The sequence below is a fragment of the Ammospiza nelsoni genome, chromosome 5 (genome assembly GCF_027579445.1).
Source record: "Ammospiza nelsoni isolate bAmmNel1 chromosome 5, bAmmNel1.pri, whole genome shotgun sequence".
NCBI lineage: Eukaryota > Metazoa > Chordata > Aves > Passeriformes > Passerellidae > Ammospiza > Ammospiza nelsoni.
In genome coordinates this window covers 38,931,863-38,957,411 of record NC_080637.1, presented here as the reverse complement: position 1 = coordinate 38,957,411, position 25,549 = coordinate 38,931,863, and the positions used below count along the sequence as shown (strand labels likewise).

The window sequence follows — 25,549 nt, the reverse complement described above, 5'->3', positions numbered from 1 at the left end:
TCAGGTTAACTAAAGCAACCTAATGGCCTAGAGTTTTGGGGAAGTAGAAGGTCAATCAAAAATGCTGCTTGCAAGAGACCCAATAAGAAAATCAAATTTACATAGTGTAGATTTTTTAAGATGCACCATAAGATGGGATTTGTTTCAACATTTTTAAGTATAGCAGTAAGTTGTAAGTATTTTAATGGGGTAGAGCATAGGTTGTAATCCATAGGTCTGTGTATATGAAGTTTTTTAAATCTTATGATTGTTTCAGAACTCTTTTTAGTATGTGCTTAAGGCTACTAAATATATTATTAGGTGAGCAAACTGCTCTTTCCATACATAAATTACTTAGGTGTTAATAACTGATGGCATAATCACTAGCAAATTATTGAAACTTTATCCAGTGACTCTTAACTATTCTTAACTAATTATATATAAAGAGAGACAATCAGAAAATATTATAGAATCTGATCTAAAGACGCCTCAGAGAGGTTTTAAACAGCCTTTAGGCAACCTTTTGATTTCGCTTTTTTCAAATTTTTTTTTTCACTTTTTTTCTAATTTTAGCCAATTTAAGGATTTAAAAGCTGTGTGAAATTATAGCAGCTTCCCAGAGTATTCTGCCATAGAAAATCAACAAATGCATTAAAATATTTTAAGTTCTTTAATTATGGGTTTACATATATACAAATTTATGCCTTTGTGCATGTATCTATTTCCTGTTGGATTTTTACTTGTTATCTGGATTAGAGAATTTCTTAAAAAGAATCCAGACTTTGTATCTACCCTAGTAGCCTTTTATCTTTGATTACACTTATCTGCTTATTCTGCAGGACTGCTGTGGGTTTCATGAGGATTTATTTTTAAGCTCATTTTTTTCAAAGGGATTTGGATTACTCAAAGCGTGGATGATTAATGTGAAAATATGGTAACCACCTCCTCAGGGATTCTTAATTTCTAGTGAAATGGATGATACAATTAGATTTTCTGCATTAACAGTAGATTTGGCTTTTTCTGAAACCTTATAAGTTATGTTAAAAGGTAATACATACACATATTTGATTATATAAATGTCTAACTGGCTGAATCTCTGAGCTCTTCTACCCCTGTGTTAGTAGACCAGTGATATACCAAATGAGCTGAAGTTAAATTTGTAGAAAATGGTAAAAAGAAATCTAAATTAAGTAGGAAAAGTGTGTTATTTAATTGAGTTCTAAAGCTACTGTCTTGATGAATAAATAGATCCAGTATGATGTGAATGAAATGTCTAAAATGTAATCTGTCCCATATAGTTAAATATTTTCTTATGACTGCCTTTGTTTTCAGTCTGCATTGTTGGGGGGGGGTTGACCATTTAATAAATTTGTGCAGAAATTATCATGTGCCAATTTTGTTTGTAATTAACTCTTTAGATCATACCTCACTCCAGTACGGGATGAAGAGTCCGAGTCCCAAAGAAAAGCTAGATCCAGGCAAGCAAGACAGTCTAGAAGATCTACACAGGTATAGTATTAGTAAAGCTTCTACATGTTTGAAAACATACCCATAACATCATTCTTCAGAAACAGGCATAGGATACTGCATTTGCATCCATTTCTAACCTTTTTTTTCTGTGCAGGAGCTATTGTAGATAATATGATTGAGTTGATCAACATGGATAGCTAATAAGATTCATAACATTAAAAAATACTTTTAGTCTTATTTCTCTGGAGAAGGAAACATACTAAAAGAGAGGTTTTTATTATGTGCTAATAATCTAGTATCTAACTGCATATCTCCTTGCAGCATTTCTCTCTCTGAGTTTACATACTGATATATTTGGAATTTCTTCCCAGTTTTTATCCTTATGTATCAGCAACTAGCAGAGTCCTGTCACAGGGAGCAATGTGGCAGGAGCAAAATAGGGTATCTCTAATGGTACTTGAATGCTCTTTGGGCAGTGGATTAATTGCCAACCGCTGTCTGCCAGCAAACTGAGAATTATCAGCAAACAGTCCCTGGATAAAACAGCACAAAGTACTGTAGCCATTTTCCTTTTTCCTGTTTTTAGGCTGAGTCCATAGCTACATTGCTTACTGATGTTGCTTTCTAATCTTTGCAGTTTTAAACCCCTCATATACTTCTGGTTAGCTTTCCAAATGAGAGATCTGTACTGCTTGATACAACTTCATTGTATAGGACATATTTTTACTTTGTAGTACTAATTCAGAGCCCTGAATGATGGTCAGGCTACAGGCTAACTATTGCTGAATCCTTACAGTGAAGAAGCTACCAGGAATTACTGGATTAAACTTTATCAACACTCAAAGCAATTCAGTAACTCATAAGATGCAAAGTTGGCTTTGAAGAGTAGATTACAAAGTGTTTTGAGCAATGTCTCAGTAAGGCATCAGCTGAAAAGTACAGTAGAAAAAAACTGTCTTCATAAAATTGTTCGCTTTCTAAACTTATTTCGAAACTAGTTTATAGCCTAAAAATAACAAGAGACTTTTTAGTGTTGCTGACCTAAAAATCCAGTTGGAAGAAATTAATTTGTAAAGTATTAACCTTTCTGAAAATATGAGTATTATATTTTTAGGGTTCTTTCAGAAATATTTACTATGCTCTTGATCATATTAAAAGCATCTATTGGATTCTTAAATTATTTCTATAGGATCTTCTATGCAATCTCTACTAGTTCAGCTAAAAATTGGCTTGCTGGAGAGTCTGTGGTAGATTGCATTACAGCAAACACTTGCCACGTATCAGAGGGATGTTTGGTTCCAAGATTCAAGAGGAAAGCTTATAGGTAGAATATGTAGGTAAAATTTATTTCTTAATAGATAGATTTAATTTTCTTAAGTTGAATATTTTCTTTAAAATATTTATGTAATGTGATCATCTCCATTATGTTAACGTTATATTTGAATGGTGTTTCCTGACTGCTGTTTTTACAGGGCGTAACACTGACAGATCTTCAAGAAGCTGAAAAAACTATAGGAAGAAGTCGTCCCTCACGAACCAGAGAGCAGGAAAATGAAGAAAAAGAAAAGGAGGAGAAAGAAAAGCAAGACAAAGAAAAACAAGAAGAAAAGAAAGAATCTGAAACTAAAGATGATGACTATAAACAAAGATACTCCCGAACTGCTGAAGAGGTATTTTCATGATGAGTCTCTTTAGGTATAGAAATTATATGAATCTTTACTCCAACAATATTATATTAATTTTGATAGTACTGTAAGAATAATTTATATGGTTAAATGTTTTCATATCCCATGGTTTGTATTTGTTAATCTTGGTAAATTAATTCTGACATTTTTCTGTTGAATAGCCGTATCATCGCTACAGACCAAGTTCAACTTCGACTTCCTCATCATCCACCTCTTCGCTCTCTACGTCCACTAGCTCTTTATCCAGTTCAAGTCAGCTAAACAGACCAAACAGCCTTATAGGTATAACTTCTGCCTATTCTCGGAGTGGAACAAAGGAAAGTGAGAGAGGTAGGAGTACTGTTAGGAAGGAGTTTTTGTTATTTTGTTGACAAAGGACAGTTTACATTCCTATAGGTATGTCAGAATGCGGTGAGATACGTAAGACCACTGGGAATGTACCTTGCTCAAATCTTCTGTAAGAAATTTCAAAACTTTCAGAGAGGAAAAAAGATTTTCTGTATTTGGTGGTGTTTCGTGGCCATGTGATTTTTTTCCATTCTGTTGGGTCACAGAAATTTCAAATATACTCCCATAAATACCCACATAATGCTGTAATTTCTACTTTAACACAGTCCCTGTAATAAAATGCTATATTTCAGGGCCTAAATACTTTCAGGTATTAAGAAGGAATTTTACTTTATTAAATAATTGCTAAATAACTAGGGGTTTGTTTCAGTCCTTCCACACTGAAGGACTGAAATGATGCTTTATTTCTTTAAGGACCTCTCAGGGTTGTACCAGCAGCTGGAAAAGGAAAGGGGATGTTTCCCTTTGCGGTTCAAATGTAACCATACTTCTGTATGCTTTAACTGGTTTATGTAATCTTAAACTGAGGATTAGATGCATGATACAGAGATCACAAAATGTTCTCTGATGTCACAGAGATTTTGCCTTCATTTCAAATGTGAGTCCCCTGATATAATTTTGAGAGATGTGCCTGATTCTTTGCCTGTCAAATGAGGAGCCTGTTAACAGTGTGATCTCCTGTTCTTGGACTTGACACTGTTGACTTGAGAGAAATACTTTAATTCAAGTTATTGATCAGTAACTTCAGTGGGGTTTAGTGATTGAAATTGATCATTTTGTTCTACAGAGGGTCAGATAAAATGATCCACTGACAAAATCTCCACGAACTATATAGCAGTATTGCCATAGTTACTGGGGCTGGATATACTTTCTGATTTTTTTCCCTTTGTCCTAAAATGAACTGAAACTTGGATTATGATTCTTTTGTAATGCATGCTTACTCTAGGAAACTCATGCTAGATTTTTCTATGGAAAATATTTTCATTTGGTAAATATTAGCTACCAGAGGTTCTGTTTTTTTTCAAGTTATGACATTTGAAGGAGAAATACACTATCATTTGAAATCCCAGAGGTAAAATCCTAGTTTATTACATATGGAAAGGTGTATGTTCACCACAGATATATTTCCCTTCTTTCCTATTTAATTTTTGCTTCACTCTAAAGTGTTTATTTACCTCTGGAGACTAGTGATGATAGTTATTAATGATTAGTGATTCTTCTATCTGGACTCAATTCTGTGATTTCTTTATTTAATAAAAGAACATCAGGCTGAACAAACTGCATGATAATAAGCAAAGAACTTTGGTTTGGGCAGGTTTTTTTAATGGGGTTTTTTCCACAAGTTGCTTGTGAACACATAGGGCAGCAAACACCATCCTGAGTTGTTACATCTATTTTCAATTGCCATTATGTTAGTTTTAAAGAAGGATATCTGTAATACAGTAATAATCTAATCTAGGAGGTCCCAATTTATTCTTCCTTACAGCAAAAATGGAGGGGACTGTGGTGAAAAGGAGGCATCTAAGAAGGATTGGTAAAAGCTGGGGTTTTTTAGATACTGCATCCTTGATGTATGGGGAAAAAAAAGCTTGTTTGAGGAAGAATGGTAAAGGGTTACCTTTCTCTTTTTGTGTACTTCTATACATCTGCTGATACAGATGCTTCAATTATTATATGACAGTTTTGAAAACTGAATTGTAAATCCAAGTTGTGTTGTATTACTGTTACATTAAGACATTCTGTTTAGGTTATTGATGGGAAATTAGTATTTACAGTATTTTAGAGCTATGTGTTTTGGGGAGTGTATGTTACAGCAAACCCTGTATGTGGTAAGAAGCTCTTCAGTGAATTTATTTCAGGTAAAAAGAATTTAGTGTGGGCATTTTAAAGACTGAGAAGAAGTATTTTAGAAAATTAGGTTGTGTTATAATTCAGTGAATGAGAAAGTTGTTCTTAACAGAAGGGGGCAAAAAAGAAGAAGAAAAGGAAGAAGATAAGTCACAGCCTAAGTCTATAAGGGAAAGACGGAGACCAAGAGAAAAACGACGATCTACAGGAGTTTCATATTGGACTCAGGATGTAAGTAAACTTCACTTGTAACAAAATGAAATGTGTATAGTGTACCCTTAAAATAGAGAATTGTTTAGAGTAATTCAATATGTAACTCACTGTTCTAGAAAAAATTTAAATATTCTTCGGTTTTGGTTTGATGCTTTCAGGAGCAAAATCAAAATTAAGTTTTTTCAGTTGATACTGCTAACCAGAATTATAGAACACTGTAGTAACCATAACTTAATAGGAATTAATCACAATCTAAGGAAAAGAAATAAATTACTGAACAAATCTTTTCTGTTGTATGTGTACCAAAGATGTAAAAATGAGATTCTTGATTTGGCACATTGCAAGTAATTATGTATTTAACAACTTGAAGAACTGCTGTCAGATTAGAAAGGTTATATTTGATGTTTCTGACTATTCCTTTTCCCTTTTCTTTGTCACAGGATCCATATGTAATGTAAAAGCCAGATTTTCATGTGTCAAATGCAAAATTGTTTCATCTCCTTCTAGTACTGAAAACATGTACCTGTTTGAGAATTTTCTTCATATATCCTGTATATTCTTTGTGGAGTATTCTTCTGCTCTTATATTTTCATATTCAAAGTGTAGAATGCATTAAAATTTTACTAAGTTTTCAACAGTTTTAATTATTTTTCCTCTCCTACCTCTTTGACCAGAGTGATGAAAATGAACAGGATCACCAATCTGATTCAGAAGAAGGAACAAATAAGAAAGAAACTCAGGTAATTTAAGAAAGAGAATTTATTCATTACCTTTTAAGAGATACATTTTGTTGTAAAATTTTTGTTACAGTTTAATTTACATATCAACAGTGGCCATAAGTGACCATTTTGACTTCCATTCTGATTGTGTAGAAGTAGCATCCAGAAAATGGAGATTCGATTTTTGACACACAGGTCAGGGACATGATGCAGCAGGTTACTGGAGCAAGCATTCAGTTTCTGCCCAGCAAAATTTTTATTTCACCTACATTGTTATTTTCAGATAAATTATGGCAAATTACATACACACACAAATTAAAAGCTTAGAAAATTAATCCCAGTGCTGTCATTATTATAATTAAAAAATAATATGCAAAGTTAATTTAAGGAAACACAGAAAATTAAGGAGCTCAATGTATGTAATTTCTTCAGTGAACAAAATGGTTTTCTAGATATCCTAAACAAGTATTATTGGTCTTGATAAAAAGTCAGTGGAAATCTATATAATAGGCTTGATTTGATGGGAAAAGTTCTTGAAAACAGAAAGGTATTTGGCAGTGGGATGAAGAGGTGTTGAAAGGGATTAGTTATATAAGCTGAACTATAAGAAGAATGTATTTCTTTTGACCTGAACCCTGGAGTAGCACACTACAGAATCATATTCATTACTTAGGAATAAACCTCAAGTGATATTTCTTTCTTTTTTTTGGTAAAAGCTTCCATTACACATCTGTTAAATATTTTAGTTAAGAGACTCATTCTATGCCATTTTGGTTTGCTGTCTTTTTTATTTCTGTGCCACATTAACATAACTACATAGTCCTGTTTCCTTCCCTTCCAGTGGTACATATCATTATCCTAAGGTCTGTAATTACTTCACATTCTTTTCTGTAGACATTAATTTTGGTAGAGCATTCTGTGTGGTGCTTCTGATAGAATTAAAAACATTACAGTGAAATACTGCTAAATCAGTCCCAAAATCATGAATATTATTGAAAGGGTGAATGTGTTGGGCTGGACTGGTGAAGTATACAATTGACTGACCAAGAGTTCTTGGACATGTGCACTTTTTGCTATGTGCCTAGGGCAAGAGAGTGGTGGTGAATGGAATTCCGTCCAGCTGGCACGTGATCATGAGTGGAATTCTGGAGAGTTCAGTGTTGGGGCCAGTCCTGTTCAATACTTTCCCATATGACCTGGCTGAGGGGATCTAGGACACCCTCACTCAGTTTGCAGATAACACAAGTTTGGCAGGAGTGTTGATCTGCTGGAGGACACAAAGGCTCTGCAGAGGGCTCTGGACAGGCTGGATCAGTAGGCCAAGGCCAACTGGATGAGGTTCAATAAGGCCAAGTACTGGGTCCTACACTTGGTCCCAACAACCCCATGCAGTGCTGCAGGCTGGGGACAGTGGCTGGGAACTGCCCAAGGGATAAAGCAGCTGGGAATGCTGGTGACAGTGGCTGAACATGAGCCAGCTGTGCCCAGATGGCCGAGAAGGCCAATGGCATCCTGGCCTGGATCAGCAATGGTGTGGCCAGCAGGAGCAGGGCAGGGATTGTGTCCCTGTACTTGGCACTGGTGAGGCCACACCTTGAGTCCTGTGTCTGGTTCTGGGCCCTTCACTGCAAGAAGGACGTTGAGGTGCTGGAGAATGCCCAGAGAAGGGCAACAAGGCTGGGGAAGGGTCTGGAGCACAAGTCCTGTGAGGAGTGGCTGAGGGAGCTGGGGTTGTTTAGCCTGGAGAAAAGGAGGCTCAGGAGAGACCTCTCTCCACCTCCCTGAAAGGAGGCTGTAGCCAGGTGGGGCTTGGTCTCTTCTCCCTGCTAACAGGGACTGGATAAAAGGAAACGGCTTCAAGCTGAGCCAGGGAGGTTCAGGTTGGACACGAGGAAGAATTTTCTCGCTGAAAAGGGCAGTTAAGCATTGGAACAGGCTGCCCAGAGAGGCTGTGGAGTCACCATCACTGGAAACATTCAAGAAACAACTGGACAGGACAGCTTTATGGTCATGGTGGTGTTCAGTCAAAGGTTGGACTCAGTGATCTTGGAAGTGTTTTCCAACACAAATGATTTTATGGTGAAACACCAGAACAGTTTGCCCAGTTTTCTACAAAATCTCTTAATTCTCAGCATTATTATGGTCTTGACAGAAAATAGTGTTTTGTTAGAAGTGGTTAGGCTATAGCATCTGTATATAGCATCTGATAGCTTTGATATCCTCTGTGCAGTAAATACACTTCAAGATGTCAAAGGGGAAATTGAGTGTATTGTGGAGAATGTGCCTGTTTACCTATGTACATTGAAAAAATACAGTTTCCTTCTATAAAAGGAAACCAAGCAAGGCCCATCAGCCCCCCTAGAAAACCACCTGTGGGGAAGGTTTCAGCCACTGCTAGGAGAATAACATTGGAGGACATCCAGGTGATGATATGTCAGTAGAGTTTCTTGACTGAAATGTCTTCACTTAAGATTAGAATAATAATTGGAAAAAAAATGAATTTGTAATGACCACTCAGAGGGGCAAAAGGTTTGTATGACTGATGTAATACTCAGAGGACACTCCCTCACTCTTAAGTCATTACTTTTAATTAAGTTTTGCTTGACAACTAAAAGGAGTTATTTTTTTATATTGCTTTCATTAATTTGTTCATTCATTCCAGGTGAATCCACAGGGACAAAATTTACTGTAATTAAGTCTAATAAGTACTTCCTTATGTTGTTGGTGTAGTAACTTGTTTCCAGTCACACTGTGTTGAAACAGCGATCCTGTATCTTAATATATTGTTTTGGGCTGAAGTCCTTATTTTCAAAACATTGTAGCTGATGTTAAAGAAGAGAAAGAAGGAACAGTGACTTTGAGGAACACTGTTCTGAAGCCTTTGATAACCAGGAAGCAAACCCAGAATGCACCAAGTGCTGAAATAACTCCACTGTTTAGGACACTCCAGACTTTTAGAGTGTTAACGTCCTTGTAAATCATATTTTGTCAAGTGCATTCTAGCACATATTTATTTTCTTTTCCAGACATAACAAAATTGAAGCTTGACACAGTTCAGATAATACATACTGGTAGATAGCATGCACATTTGACCTAACTGATTAGTTGTGTTTGTTCACAGATTGTTATATATTTTAATCAAATTATTCACCAATCCATTCTTTTTCTCTCTTTTTACCTCTCCCCACCTCAGAGTGAGAGCCTTTCAAGGTATGTGCAATTTAAACAAATTAGAATTGTTACACTTTCTGTCATTTCAAGTTGTTTATGTACAAATTCAGCTTTAATCCAGTGGTTGGATTGAGCTTTCAAAGGCTGTGATTTTAATATTTTATTATGTTTTGATTGGTGAAAATCTGTTATATAAAACTGCTCTAACACATGATTAGTGAAGAGTGAACAGTGTGAAATTGCTCTTAACTTTATTAATACAGGGTTTTATTGAGTTATTAGGATAAAGACTGCTAAAGATTTGTTTCATCAGCTGTTTCTGTTGAAATACTAGAATTCACAACACATAGTTTTGAAATCCTGGCTGCTGTAACAAAACTTAAAATTCATCTAGGCCATTCATACAGTGTTTTTTAAAGGACTAATATTAAACTAATATACTTTTTTAAAAATGTTCTTTATAAATAAAGAAGAATTAAGCTATCTAAGCCAGTTTTAAAGTATTTTAAGACATGTAAATATTTGCTTGCATTAAATAATTTAATTACATTTAAAATATTTCTCTGCATGCATTACTCTGCAGACTGAGCAATTTGAAAACATTTTCATCCAGAATCTTGAAGTACTGGAGAATGTAAAAATGAAATTTGCATCAAATTAGGAAGTGGTAGTCTAACAAAAATACCTAGTTGCATTTGGTTGTTTACAGCTGGGTAGCAGCAAACTTAAAACATTTGATACAGTCAGGGGTCTCAGTTTGGCTGCAAAGGCAAAGAAAAACCAGAACTTTTCTTTTACAGATATGATTCGGGATCGCTCAGCATGTCTGCAGGTGATCGCTACGATTCAGCGCAGGGGCGATCAGGGTCACAGAGTTACCTTGAAGATCGAAAACCATACTGCAGTAGACTAGAAAAAGATGATAGCCCTGATTTTAAGAAGGTATTTGATTCAATAAGTTTGGTGCAAAAATAGGATTTCATTACTGCTTTTCTTAAGTTGTGTGAAAGTAGTCTCACATTGCATTCAAAATGCTGCCTGAAGTAACTTAGCGGAATGGAGAAGCACAGCAACCACTACAGTGGGGAAAAATATACATTATGAAGCAGCTTCTGGCTTTTGTACTTTTCAAGGCAAGGGAGAAATCAGAAGAGCTGAGATACAGTCAAATTTTAAAAAATAATATGATAGTATTTATCATAAGGTATTATTAAAACTGATGTGTGTATATGTGAAGACTTTATTAAGTGTTTGCCAGCTTACATAGATATGAAGTAAAAATATGTTTAGATCTTGTTTTAAAATAGAGGAGGAGTTTGTTGAAAAGTTTACTGTGGTGGGGTAATCTGTGGAGTCAGAAGAAAAAAAGATGGCTTAATTATGTGTAAGGTAAGTTGTGTGCTCCCTCTACAAAGCTGTTTGTTTCTAGAAATATTTAGTAACAGTTCCTTACCATGCTTGCTGATTTTAAACTTCATTATTTTACTTCTTAGACTGTTAATGTATTTTTAATTTTACATGTGCTTCAGTCATACTTCTGAAGTTTTTTGGCTAATCTCACCATTATCTGATTTTTTAACAAATATTTTCTCTTAGCTTTATGAACAGATTCTAGCTGAAAATGAAAAGCTGAAAGCACAGTTACATGACACCAACATGGAACTTACAGATCTTAAGCTACAGTTGGAGAAGACCACTCAGGTTTGTAGAAAACAAAAAAGCATGTACTTAACCAACAATGTAGATAATAAACCAGACATAACAAAATTGAAGGGACAAACCCCAGCCTATGGGCTGCTCTTCACTAGGCATCAGCTTTGGTTTTTATCCAAAGATGGGAATGGACAATTTCTCTTTCTAAACAGAAAGGAGTGCAGGATTCTGGTCTTCAACTGTGAACAAAACATGTGAGACTGCTTCCTGCCTACTTAAGTAGTAGTGATTCTTGCCAGCATGTATCTGCATGCAGCTTTTTTGCAGGGTAGGAGTAAACATTTTCTACACTGTCAAGCTCATATTTAAACTGACAAGTGGGACTGATGGCAAATTGGCATAACCTGCCAGTTCTTCCTGGCTGGTTAGGTAGCTTTATTTTGGAAATGAAGAGGAAATAATGCATTCCTGTTACCAATAACTGCTGTCAGATAACAGTGCTGCATACAGTTTTACAAGACACATATACTGGAGTTAGATTTGTCTAAATTTGTCTGCTCTTGCTGTAGAATGTTTCATATTGTCAGATCACATTTATCACAATTTACGTGTACTTAATTGTCTTTGATGCATACCCTGCAAATGTTAGTGAAGAACATTTAAAAGATGCCAGTTTTGTAATGCTTTTAGATAGAAATACTGTGTTTTTTCCTGTTAGCCAAAGGCTGTGTAGTGATTAAATAACAGGGATGGTCACAAAAGAAGTGCATGATAAATCCAGCTTATTCTTTATTTCAGTGTTACTTCCCTGAACATACTTTAAAATGGTTTTGATTACATACTTCAGACAGAATATTAAAATGTCTAATTGATTTTTTTCATCAGTTCTGTGTTATGTCAAAGCACATGTCAATGTCTTCATCAATTTTGTGTTTCAGAGACAAGAAAGATTTGCTGACAGATCACTCTTGGAAATGGAGAAAAGGGTGAGTTTCTTCCAAAGAGCTTTTAAATACTCCAAGCTTTGTTTTAGCTTGTTTTGCAACCCCTGGTTTGGATAGATTTTAGTAGGAATAGAAGCCTTTCTTATTGTTTGCATTTTTTAGAGGATTTGGGGATTTTAGGTTTCAAAGTGGCAATGAATGTGAGGTGGGAATTGCCTTTAGTTTGCCTGTTCGTTCATGATAACCAGTTTCTAAACTCTGCTGCCCTCCAGGGATCTGCCATTTGTTCCATCTCATCCAAAACAATGTTGGCATCCCAGAGGATTAAACAGATTCATTGTGTCTCATCTTTTAACACATTTCCAAGATTCAGAGAAGTTAATTTCCTTAGAGCTTTCCAGAGGCACCAATTATTGTTGGTAATGAGATAGCTGTTTCTGCCTCAGAAACATGGGACCTTAAACCTGCTAATGATATAAAATTATCTTTATCTGCCTCTTTCCTTGCACTGTAGCTGTTTCCAGAGGAATATGATAGTGGGGTAGGAGGAGAAAGTGGAAGAATGAGTAAGCAGTGCAGGAAGAGGGGCATCAGAGTCAGAGACAATCCTAAACTGAATGGGAAAGAAGTCATGCAGTGAATTCATATGTGAGATAGACTGAAGGAATTATTTCAGAAGTTGGACACCTGATAATTTTAGGCTGCAATTTCATGCTAATTAAAATCCAGCCCTATAAAAGTTTAGTTTCATGGCAGTGTAAAGCAAACTACATTGATTTTGTGGTGGTCTTGGCTTCCTTCATGACTCTGAACACCATGTGTTCTTTTCTTCTCCCTTGATCCTGGAATGACACATTAGAGACAAACTGGAAAAAAAAGTTAGACTTTGACAATAAGAAGTGATGTGGTAAACATTTATTAATCCCTGGTAAATTTAATATTTACTAGCCTTTTGTATTGATTTTCCAATATTTTAGGTTTTAGTTATACAAAACAAGTTTTAGTTACACAAAACTGTCCAGTATATAAACAGACTTTACAGAAGCACATGGAGATGTAGAAATGCTCTCAAGCACTTCCTGAAGATTCATTATTTTTATCTTAATAGTCTCTGCACTTTATTGCTGCCGTTTAGCACATATTTCTCTCTTTAATTTTTTGGCATCCTAGTGTGGACAGTGATTTCATCAGTAGAAGGGTTTCAGCAGCAGTTAATTGGTTTCTTGCTTGCTAGCATGGCCACACAAGTGGACATTTATAATTTAATAGATGGAGCAGTATCCATTACTGTGGGGGTTCATAGGTAATGCACGGAGTGCTGCATAGATAGACATTATTTCAGTGTTGAGTTACTGCTTGGCTTTCTCCCAAAACAGGCCATTGCGTTATGACAACTGGCCTTTTTTAGAAAGTCTTGCACTTTTTTTAAGGTATTCGGTCCAACGGCAAAATATCTTTCAGAAATGTTATTTTCCCTAAATGTTATTAGTATTAAATCTAGTGGATAAAATAATTAACTTAGTGATGTATGTTTGTAACTTAGGTGCTGTATGGCTGAAACAGGGTTTACACAAAATTTGTACATCTGAATCTTGTTTATAATTACCCACTTTTTTTCAGATAGGAATTTAAATGAGGAATATATTTATGATTTTTTTTGTTGTTATTATTGTTTAAATCTGAAGCTTCACTTTGAATGTGACTGAAGCAGGATTCTCAGCTGCTAGTCATCAATAGCTGATCTCTAGAAATAAGCTTATTGAATTCAGCATTAAAAATAATTTTTAAAACACCTTTTTAGTCTGTAATGTAATGATAAAAATGTAAAAATTAAGAGAGATTGTAGACCTTTTCTAAGTATACTTCTCCATGTATATGACTTCACTAAAATAAAATATAAACCTAAAGACTTTTTATATAAATTACATAGAGAAGAGGAGAGGAGAAAAGTAAAGTAGTGAGGAAAAATTGTAAGGAAAAAAAAAGCCAACAGAGAAAGAGCTGAAAGCATCTTTGGACTGTGATATTTTCCAGCTGAAACCTACCTTTTCAGTGAAGAAAATGAGAGTATATATTAGGCCTAGATTTGCACAGTAGTAAAATTCAGAAAATACTGGCTTTTGATTTTATTTAAATTCACCCTTCAGAAGTGGGTTTCCATGATGTGACTTTGTGATACATTGTGAATATTGTTCATTTGAAAACTGTTTACCAGAAAGGGCTATTTCCATGGGGATGGGGGTAGAGATGAGAGCACATGTGCAAGGTCCTAGCAATACATGAGCAAAAATGAGGGTTTCTTTAACAACCTGTCACTCTGCCAAATATGCAACCAGCCCTTTGCAGAATTCTGTATGACATGATAATAAGACTTGAAACCAAAACTCAAACTTACAGGTTTCAGTCTGGATGAGAAAGCAGTAAAATGTAGGTGCCTTTAAACAATTTCTTTCCCAAGAAATTGTTCCCTTAAACAATTTCTTTCTTCAGCTGGAAATTTGAATTGTAGAGAGGTGTATTTCTTTGTATTATTGATTATGCAAGTATATGTAGGCATATACATGTGGTTTTGCTTCTTAAAAATTGTATAGTGCTGGAGGGGTCAGTTTTTCATATGTGTATATCTGTGTATGTCTGATTTTGTTTCTTTTTTTTGTGAGTTACAAATGTTCCTTGACAGACCTTACAGAGTTGAGGAGTTATATAATAAAATTTTAGTCCTCATAGATTTCAAATGCTTTCTTTGAGTCCAGGAAATAATCAAATAAAACTGGCAAATCTTCTCAGTGACACTGCAGTGCATTATTTCATTGGCATCCCTCAAAGCAGTTCCTAAAAGAGTAAGCAGTTCAAGTGAAAGAGGAGCATAGCTTCAAATAATAGGGACAAAACAGTTCTACAAAGACTGTTATTCCTATACCAGTCTATTTGTATATTTTGTATAATGTGAAGTATAAAAAGTCAGTTAAAGATTTTACTGAATAGGTTTTTATTGCTAATAGACAAGTTCAACATGCTAGTTAAGCAAATGCTTTCAAAGTATTAAGAATTTCTAGACATCTGAAATTTTGAAATTTGTTTGATCATTCATCTCTTGGTAATAGAAAAAATTGTTGAATATTGCTTAATATAAGAACACATCATATATGTTATTTTGTAAAACTAGTAGGTAACAGATTAAATTCTAAGTATTGTAAGACAGTGTGGTATTTTTGTTAGTTAATTGCAACCCTTTAACTCACTGGTACTTATGTTCATTACAGTCATTATAAAAAAGTCTTATTTTGAAAGAGTTAAATACATTAAGTAGTAACAACTGCAGTAATATATTTATTACTTTGATAAAAATTAAAGTTGTTTGCTATAATGGGAAAATGTTGGGGTATAACTGCACTGTGATTAAACTAAATTCAAATGATTTATATCTGAAAGGTGTCCGGCAAGAGTCAGTATCTACTGGGCGGTATGATCTAACCAAAGTTTTACACACTCAGTCAATGCTGCTTGCTGTTTGCATAACACCATTGGATGCAGATGCATATGTCCACTTCGCAATAATCTGTTGCTTTTGCCTCTCACCCTCTGGAAAAAAATCTGAATGTAGAGTACTGATAACTGCAGCTGCTTTTAAATGAGATACACTGCATCGTCTGACACAGGAAAGCAAGCAATCAAGCTGTAAACCCCAGAGTCTATTGCTCATCTGTTAGATGTGTTGAAAAATAGGTTTAAACAAAATAAAAATGTATCTGCACTGCAGACTGCAGTGTAGTATAGAAAACCCTAAACTAACTTTCCATAAGCTGGCTTGTTATATAGTCAGTGTAATCAAGTTCTTATGCAAAGGATAATTTCTCCTGCTTCTCAGGTAAAAAGGGAAATAAAAGGAAAATTAAACTATATGAGAAATGCAGAAAATATTCAAGAAACATTTTCTCAAGAAGCAGCTGATCTCATGTAACTAGATTTCTTTGGTACTGAGCTAAGTCCTATAGTGTCAGTTGTATCAACTGTTGCAGTTTGGAGTGTGGAGAGATCCCACTGAGCTGAGAGATGTTTCAGCTACCTTTGTTTGCCTGTGAAAGCTTATGCTTTTGTGCTTATATCTTTTAATATTCTTGTTTGTTTCTGATAATTTTCTGCATTTCTTGGATATTAAGGTCTTACAAAAGCCTAGCTCATGAAAAATAAATCCAAACAAGTTGTATACTTAAAACCTTTCTAAATTAGTGAAAAGGAAGGGGTATTTTTTGTAGGACTTCATATGAATTTCTCTATCTCTTCCTCTTTGGATATTAAAATTCCATATTGACCAAATTTCTATGTATCACTGCCGTCACAAGTTTTCTGTCCACACTATGCTTTTGGTTGTATGATCTTTGAAACTTGAAGTATTTCACTGTTACCACAGTATTTACAAGCTGTAATTTTTAAAACATTGTATTGTTCAGCATTAACACACATCTTCTGATTTAGGAAAGAAGGGCGCTAGAAAGAAGGATATCTGAAATGGAAGAAGAACTGAAAGTAAGTAAATTAGTACAATATTAGTTACAAAGTGTATTACTATGTCAGTAAGACATGTAGTCTTACTGGTATTTTTTTATTATTATTATTATTATTATAAATTACCAGTATTACTGGTTTCTGTAATTTCACCAGAGAATGACTAAGTTGCAGCTGCATGTCAGAGTCACTCCTGTCACACAGCTTGTAGCAAAGCTGTGGTCTGGCATAAGCAGCTGTACGGGTACGATTGCGAAGAAGGTGCTGAGTTCATGGCTAACAAGAAACATTCAGAGGTGGTTAGGGTGAAACATATCTTAAACTAATCAAGATGGAATAGCAGTCTACAATTTTGATGTGATACTTACTCCGTAGTTTTATTTATAATTACTATTATTAAAATCCATTATTATTAAATAGTGGTAGCATATACTTGTATAGATATTTAAGCATTAAATGTTGTTTCAGTCTTTATCTCATGCACTTTATTAATTAGATGGCGTGTTACAATGTTGATAGAAAATCTCTTGTTTGTGTAGTGTGAATCAGGTTTTACTTAGAAAATGCAGTAGGTAGATTTGAGCTGTTGACGAGTGATACTTACCATATTGATTTCTGCTTTTTTCACCTATGTATAAAGTGAATCTCAGAAGCAATATTCTTTTTTAAATAAATTACATTTCTGTTTGTTTGCATTTTTTAACCAGTCTTTATCAATGTTAAACCCTCTGATATCATTAAGAAGGTTGAGAATTTGGGTAGGTTTTCTTTCTATTATGTCCTTTTGTGTAAACATTGCATATGGCCTACAAAATTCATAGAATTTTGGTGGAATGTGAAAATACCATTATTTTGACATTTGATATTTGTCAAATTTGTACTGCTTAATAAGAAGTTTCCTTTTAAGCTCATTTTTGAGCTCCCTCTGGTGCTTGGAAATGGCATAAACTTCCAAATACTTTCCATTAAAATACATGCACCAGGTTCTGTTGAAGTAATTGAAGCTGACAGGCAGAACAGCAACTCTGATGCCTCTGGCTCCCTTGGATTCAGGCCAAAATAGTTTGCTGTGAGGCAGGACACAACGTCCGTGATTCCTTGAAGGGTCTTCAGAAGTGAAATACAGAAAAAACAAACTATGATAGAGGAAAATAATGGTCTGCCTAAGAATAGAAGACAGGATGTGAGCTTCTAGGGAAAGCAGGCCTTCTGATAAAAATAGAGAATACAGATATATTCCCTTTTCCAAAAGTTTGCTTTCAATAAGCAAGAAGTGAAAGTTTTGAATTAAAGATTAAATATTCTTCCCATAGTTTGTTGCATAGTTGTTTAAAAGTGTCTGTTAAACGTGTCATTATGTACAGGGTTTTGAATAGGAGATTCAGTTTGTGCAATTAGGATGTTAAGTGAAGAATTCCAGGAATAGCTCTCATTGTTAATGCATCCTGAACTGTTTTGGAAAGCTGTGACTAATCACTACTGGTACTTAGATTGCTTTTCAAGAATGTGCCACTTGTTTGATGCTTTCCTTTCACAGCAGCTTATTTACTTCAAACAGGACTGTTTCTTCTAAGTTTTCTTTCAGTTCTGCTCATCTAATATACATGTGGGGTTTTTTCTCATTTTCACTCCTATTTCTTTGATTCCTGCAGAAGCTGCAACAAATAAAGCAGATTGAATCTTTGAAACACATAAATGAGCGACTGGTGACTGAGAATAGGGCCTTGACCCGAGTGCTTGCCAAGTTGTCAGGGTCCTGTAGGCAACTGCGCTCTGTGGACTTGTAATTTCTTCCTTCTCCTTTGTTTAGCCAGGCAGGTGTTGACATTCAGTTTGTGCTTGGGCAGAGTTTTACTATTAACACTTGTGTGTCAGAAACTGACTCAGTGTTGCTCGGTTCTTGAGGTGTGGCTACAGCTAAAGCATGGTGCCCAGTGTACAAGCTGGAGGTGTCGAAGATGTGCTGGAGTGGTGTGGTATTGTCCCTGCTAGCACTGAAGCTTGTCCTTGAAAATAAATTGGCAAGCATCTAGGAGACCTTTGACATGTTAAAATCTTGGCAACAACCGAAAGGATTTGGGTTTGTATGAGGATACAATAAAGTCAGTCTCTTGTTTTGATGTTTGTGTAAATGCTCAAATAGATTTGCCTCTAGTTTCTAACAAATTGAAATTCAGATTTGAGCTTTGTTTCTGCAGTTTGGTTTAAGTGCATAGAGTTCATAGAAGTTTAGTCTCAACAAAAAGAGTGTTTGAGAACCAGTTTCAATACTCTGCATTCCTGAATGGCTACATTAGCAACCATTTTTCTTACATTTGTGTATTTCAGTGTTTCAGTGCGGACTAAAGTATTGTTTTTTTAGAAATGTATTGGAATTTCAAGGTGATTACTGTTTTCACTTGAACTTCCCATTTGAGTCTTGCCAATACTTATTTTTACATAGACAATTTAAAACAAGCAGTTCTAGCACAGAGTTAAGATCATTGATTTATATTGCTGTACATATAGGCATCCCAGTGTGGATGAGAGTCCTACAGTGCATGGACTGTAAAATCACAGACACAAAACAAACTCTGCCTAGTGTGTCAGATTGGTTCAGATCCCTTCTGATAAGAGTATGAACTGCTTTGAGTTTCGTCTTGGAAAACAATGCTGGTCTGTTATTCTTAGTGTTACTTCAGGGATGTTACAGAAAGCCATTGAAGATTCAAAACTTACATAAGGATAAAATGTGGTTTCATTCTAAACCAAATCTATATGCCTTTTTTCCTCTTAAATATAACAATTGTCTAGGCTGGAGTTTACAGTGAGCTTTTAAGATGTGTAGTTGAAAAAAACAAACCAGCCTTCTGCACAGTGACTCTTGCTAAACTGCTTCTTTTCATCTACCCCCCTTCCCACTTGGAAAGGAACGCGATGAGCGTGCATTCTGCTCAGAATCTGATCTCGGGTTTTCCCCACTAAGAGGCCTGAAATGAAGAGGTTTATCCTTTTGCTTGGTGTCTTTCTGGAATTGGACTAACATTAGGATGTGGTGTTCCTCATCCAGGCCCTGCATTCCACAATGCTCCCTTGTGTTAACCCTTCTGAGGAAGTGAAGTCAGCTCGCTGACCTGGCTGAAAACAAATCCCTTTGTTCATAATAGTACTTGATCCATCTCACCCCAGTATTGTTGGATCACTACATTAACTGTGCAGAAAGCAGCAGGGGCACACTGCTGCATGAGGAGGCAGAGCAGACCCTTTAGGGCTGTCCATCTTACACCTGCCTCAGCAAACAATGTGGTTTTTCAACACAGCTGAGTTAATCTAATGGCTGCTGTCCACATCTACATATCCATACTGTCTTTTTTTTGCTAGCAGTGGCATTCCTTTAACCATGGTAAGCCATTTGGGGTGTTAACCAGAGAAAACCATTCAGTATTCCTCTCCATAGCAGGAGTTTGCAATGGCAGATGGTTGTGGAGCTTGAGTAGCCTGACCAGCAAAAGAGAAGCAGTGGACACACATCAGGAGCCTTGACAGTATGGTGCTAGGCACAATAGCAGTGTGCCTGAGTAATCTGAGCAGGTACCTGAGCAGTTCTTTTGTAATCGTTATAATCAAGTTGTTTTGTATGTACAAACTGGTAAATCCTCCAGCAAACGCAGACATGATTATTACTTTACAGATCTGAGATGGCTCCACATATATCAGATGATTATTGAATCATGATTTGCTAAATTATAATACTGCAAAGCTAGTCATGATACAGACAGACAAAATAGTGCATTTTTAATCAAGTCTTATCACAGGAAGATACTTTGCTATTTTAATGAGAAGCAAATTGGAATTCAAAGTGCAGTGTGTTACTGTAATTTTATTGAATTTGCTACAAAGGCCCTTTTTCCTCCCTCTTGACATTAAAGGTGTATGGTGTCACCTCACGAGAAGTTTGAGTACCCATAGAAATGCACTGCTCCAAGAGATTTGTTTAAAGTATGTGGGGATTAGTATTGATGAGAAGTGTAAGTATTTTAGGTTACATGTGCTTATCCTTCCTTATGAATCTCCTGATATTGACAGAACTGTAGAATTATTTAGATTGGAAAATACCTCCAAAATCATCAAGTCCAACCAGTGCCCCAGTCCAATGACCCCTAAACCATGCCCTGTGTGCCACATCTACACATCTTTTAAATGCTGTCAGGGATAGTGACTCCACCACTTCCCTGAGCAGTTTTGCTTGACAGCCATCTTGGTGAAGAAATTTTTCCTACTATGCAGTATAAACCTCTCCTAGTGCAACTGAATGCCATTTTATCTTGTCATATAACCCTTTTGTCTCTTACAAGTCTTCCCCTGTGCTCTAGTAGACTCACAATAAAAGAGAATATTTCCTTAAGACCTATTCTACCTATTAATTGAATCAAGATTAAAATCTACCTACAGAGATTTGCAGATATATAATGGTACTGGATTATGTTAAAGTTCTAATTTTGAACAGTGGATTTTGTTAAAGTAGTTCACCAGAAAATCTACCTCTCTGTGGGTCTGTCTCTATGTAATTAACCATTCTGGGCTACAGCTCCCTCGCTGCTCAGTAAGTTGAAAGAGGACTGTGTCATTCCTGGGTTTACTTTGAGGTTTCATTGGAATGCACACACAATGCTACTCAAGGTACCTATTTAACCAGTACAAAACCAGACTGCCTTGATTCCGTGTGCATGGCTAGATGATGGTTGTTGTGGTTTCACCCAGTACCTTTGGTATGAAATCTGCAGCAGAATGGAAAGGAGGAAGAAAAGCTTTTGGTTGGTCTGCCTGAAGAAATGTCTGTTCCATTTTTTGCAGACACATGCATGTTGTCTGGATATGACCCCTGTCTTGGACAACAGTTATTTTTTTACAGCTTAGACTTTAACAATAATGCTCGACAATTACAAAAAGATCACTCGTGATCTTTTCAATTTCAAACATATTTACATAGTTTTTGAAAGTAATCAGCATTTTACAGCTCTTTTTGTTCAGAACACAGCTCTCACTTGGCTATAACGAAAGCTTCCCTGTGACTCTAAAGAGCTCAACTTCGGTGGCTTTCCCTTGGCTCATCCATAAAACAGAGTTGGAATCAAGGATACCTGAATGATTTTTGACTACTCTAATTGTAGAAACCACCTTTTTTCTTCTTATCATCTCCTGTCAACTTCCTTTCACATACTTTGGTATTTGCAGGGAAATAAACTACAGGGAGATCTACAAGCTCAGTAGATTCACTTTGAAAGAGTCTGCAGTTTAGTGAAGTGAGTGTGGACAGGAAATGTAGAAATGAAACCTCTAGTGCACAGTTAACTGACCCTGCATTTTTCAACTTCTTAGTTCTTTCTCTTCCATTATAATGTTCTGAATATAATGGGATTGAAAGTATAATTTTGCTTAAATAAAATGAAAATAAATAGTGCCAAAAAAATAATGAAGAAGAAGGTAACAGGTGTCAGGTAGGTTGGTGGCTGAACTTCCTGCATACACTTGCACTTGAGATTACTTAGTGACTGTGCAGGAATAGGTGTTACCTCCTGTGTGAAACCCCTGCTAGAATCCATAGGTGTAATTTAGCTGTGAGTGTGATAGGTCGTTTGTTATCAGTGTGTGAATGTAGATATAGAGAACTGCTGAGATAATTTCTGGTTTCTCTGGAAGCTGAATTCTCCCAGTACCAACTTCTGTGCCCTGACTTGTCTTCCTTTCCTATCTGATCCTGTCCAACTCTCACCTCATTTGGCTTCTGCCTTGCAGCTTTTGTGCTTGTGTGTCACCTATCTCTTTTGGCAGCCATAACTTGCCGATCCCTAACCTGTCTGCCTGAGTGTGTAGCCTGGTGTTGCTCTGATCTGATCTTGTGTGAACTATGCTATTCAGGGACATGATCTCAAATTACAGGATGTGTGCTTCAACATGACTTTGGAAGTGGTTGGAGGATTAATGCTATGAACTAACAAGCTGAATCACACTGTATCTGATCAGGATGAAATCATCCAAGGGCACAGTGGTAGAGATGCTTAGCCACAGCATGTTTTTTTGAAACTCTGCAAGTGCAGTATAGACAAGCCTCTTTAAATTGTTGGTAGTTAATTTCCCTCTGCCCCCCTTCCTCCCCCCTGGAATTTGAAGTATTTCATTACTTTCCTCATGCTGCTATAAATGCTTTTGTCAGAGGCTGGTCATCTGCACCACTGAGTTTTAGTGCATCTAGTTGAAGCAAATGAAAACTTCTAATCTCTAACCCTTAAATGTATCATGCTAAAAGGGGAGATTTTTCTGAACTGCTGATATGAAGTGTGAGAACTGCCAAGATAATTAAGCTGAATAAAGATTTTTACTCACAGTCCTTGTCTAGTCTTGCTGCTTTTTCTTGAGGTGTAACAGCAAATAACCACCCTGTTTCATTTTTCATAGATGCTACCAGACCTGAAGGCAGACAACCAGAGGCTAAAAGATGAAAATGGGGCCTTGATCAGAGTTATAAGCAAACTTTCCAAATAAAAGGTTTACTACAGCAGCAAGTAATGGTATTGCACATCACTAATAACTCCAGTGGACCATGGTATGGCAGTCACTGGAAGTGTGGGAAGATCCTTCGGAGACTGTAATTTTCAGATATCCTGCCAAACACCCTCTTACCTGTGTGTTTTTTTGTATCAAGATCATTGTTTCTGTTAAAATGCAGCTGCTGAGAAGATAAAATGACTGAGAAATCTTGTTTACAGCCACAGCATAATAAGGAAAGTATTCAAGGCCAGATACGCCTCAGATATTTAACCAGTAAGCCTTAGTTGTACATAAACACTTTACATCAACAAAAGCTTTCAGCTCTCACAGACGACAGTTACTCAATAACATTTTTGTTGTGCCACAATTCCCATTTTTTTCCTATACTCAGTTTTTCTTTAAGATTTAAGTTTGGATTTTTTTTCCCTTCTAATTTTTCGTGTACCAGATTTTCTTGTACAGTGTTTTCACAGCTTTACCGTTTGCAGAGACCACACACCCTTTTAAATTACATAATTTGTGTAGCTAACTAGAATTGTGTTGTCCAACCACCTGGAACAGAGATGTTTGGTGGAACATTTGCTTTCACTGTTTGTGCAATATGCATTTACTTCCTATACAAAATGCTTTAAAAGTCAGTTGAAACTAGAAATATTTTAAGAGTCCTGTTTTCTGCCTTTATTGGTCACTTTAAAAAAAAAAAGAAAAAAAAAGAAGTTTGTAGTGAAAGACGTTAGATCCTGTAATCGTCACATTCATTTGAGCAGGTACTGAGTGATGCTGTATATATAAATGTGTACTGGTTTGATTTTTCAGACCACCACGTGGCATGCTTGAATATATTTCCCTATTGCAAATGTCTGTTAATGCAAATTAGGCTATCCAGAATAGTGTGTTTAACAAAGTTCGTTAATTTTTATGGTATAAAGAATTTAGACATTGTACATTGTATGGAGCCCTATCTTTACAAAAGGTCTAAACTATATAAAAACTTTATTATCTTTTTGTCCCATTTTTTTTCATTTGATAGTGTTCACCATAATAAAAAAATGCATAAATATAACTGCTTCACTACATTTCACATACCTATATTTATCTGAGTGCTGTCCAAAACTGTTGTGCTAGCCAAAGTAATGTACTAAATCATTTGAAAAGCATAACCCATTACACTCACAATAATGTTTATATGCACTGTTGTTGCCATGTGAGAAGGCATCCAATTTGATAACACCGTGTCAGACCATTTTATACATTTCAGTGGCCTTTAAAAACAAAAAAGTACTTAAGTGAAGATCATTTTTGTTAGGAACAGCTTTTATATTTTCACTAAACCATTCAAAATATGACATCCTATTGGCACATAGTTTATTGCCTAAAACCACTGAACAGATCAGCCATTAAAACAAATTGTACATTGTAAAGCTTGTAGTAGCTATTGTATTATGGATTATATTGTATACTATATTAAATGTGAATTTGTACCCCTTCATTTAAAAAGGTTGTGTCCTACTGCCTACTTGGGGGGGAGGGAGGGTTAGCTTTACAGGGGTGGGATATGTTTTGGTGAGGAAGACATGATGTCCTCTCTCTGTTGATTGGTTTTTTGAAGATGTAAGGTTATGCTCTTACTACCAAGCTCAGGATTTTTGATTTTAAAGGTACACGGATAGTTTGAGATATCTTATTGTAGTTGATCTGTATGAGAGGTGGGTCTGAACTGTAGGGAGGGACTTCCATTGTCTTATGCTAACATAAAGAATTGAATGGCTGCAACATATTGAGTTCTGTTACAAGACAGTTAGGCATATTCTGGATTATATTTGGTAAAGTTTGGGTGCCTGTGAATGATTAAATACGTGTTTCTAATATTTTAGTGTTTTATATTTAGGTTATTTATTCTTTATATCTAAAAAATGAATGGCTACTGTGCTATATTGATTTTATTGGTAGTACTGAGCAGACCTTGTATCTGCATGAAACTAGTTGCAAAACCCACTATTTTGGAAAAAAAATGTATTTTGACATATACAAATAAACTGAATACAAAATATTTTAAATGTGTGAAAGTTTTACTGATAAGACATTGAAATTTGTTATGAATTTAAACCATGTTATAAGTTTGCTATTTAAATTCTTTGGTGGGCATTTTTCATTCATTGCGTTACTTGGATGCAAGGTTCAAGTACCTTTCAAAGATTGTAATCAGATTGTGATTATTTGCACATCATTGTACATGCACATCTGTAAATGCAACAGTAAAAATGCCATATTTATGCAATCTGTAACAACTTGGACAAATGTTTATATATTTTACATAAACCTGTCTGTGTGCAGAATCTGAGAACCATTTTTTATGTGATATTAACCTAATCTCACAAAGCAATTGCTAAACTTGTGTCATTGTCTTATTGATCCTGATTGTGTTCAATCCTCAGAAAATCCAGCTACAACAGAGAGAAAAATGGGTCATGGAAGACTATTTTTT

General features: G+C 35.7%; 1 protein-coding gene across 6 annotated transcripts in view; it reads left to right on the top strand.

Moving 5' to 3' along the window:
• Positions 1-25,121, top strand: part of PPP1R12A (protein phosphatase 1 regulatory subunit 12A) — a 113,517-nt gene extending 88,396 nt beyond the window's left edge. For 3 of the 6 annotated variants that reach the window (XM_059471537.1, XM_059471540.1, XM_059471536.1), the window contains 11 exons: positions 1,398-1,488; positions 2,922-3,119; positions 3,296-3,464; positions 5,443-5,561; positions 6,218-6,283; positions 9,456-9,472; positions 10,234-10,375; positions 11,030-11,134; positions 12,025-12,072; positions 16,507-16,557; positions 22,972-25,121. In XM_059471537.1, the coding sequence (XP_059327520.1) occupies positions 1,398-1,488; positions 2,922-3,119; positions 3,296-3,464; positions 5,443-5,561; positions 6,218-6,283; positions 9,456-9,472; positions 10,234-10,375; positions 11,030-11,134; positions 12,025-12,072; positions 16,507-16,557; positions 22,972-23,058 (1,093 nt within the window). In that variant the 3' untranslated portion in view covers positions 23,059-25,121. Of the gene's footprint in view, positions 1-1,397; positions 1,489-2,921; positions 3,120-3,295; positions 3,465-5,442; positions 5,562-6,217; positions 6,284-9,455; positions 9,473-10,233; positions 10,376-11,029; positions 11,135-12,024; positions 12,073-15,462; positions 15,959-16,506; positions 16,558-18,188; positions 18,360-22,971 lie in introns of those variants that run through there. The other 3 variants (XM_059471538.1, XM_059471541.1, XM_059471539.1) reach the window with 3 other exon arrangements.
• The last annotated feature ends 428 nt before the right edge of the window (positions 25,122-25,549 follow it).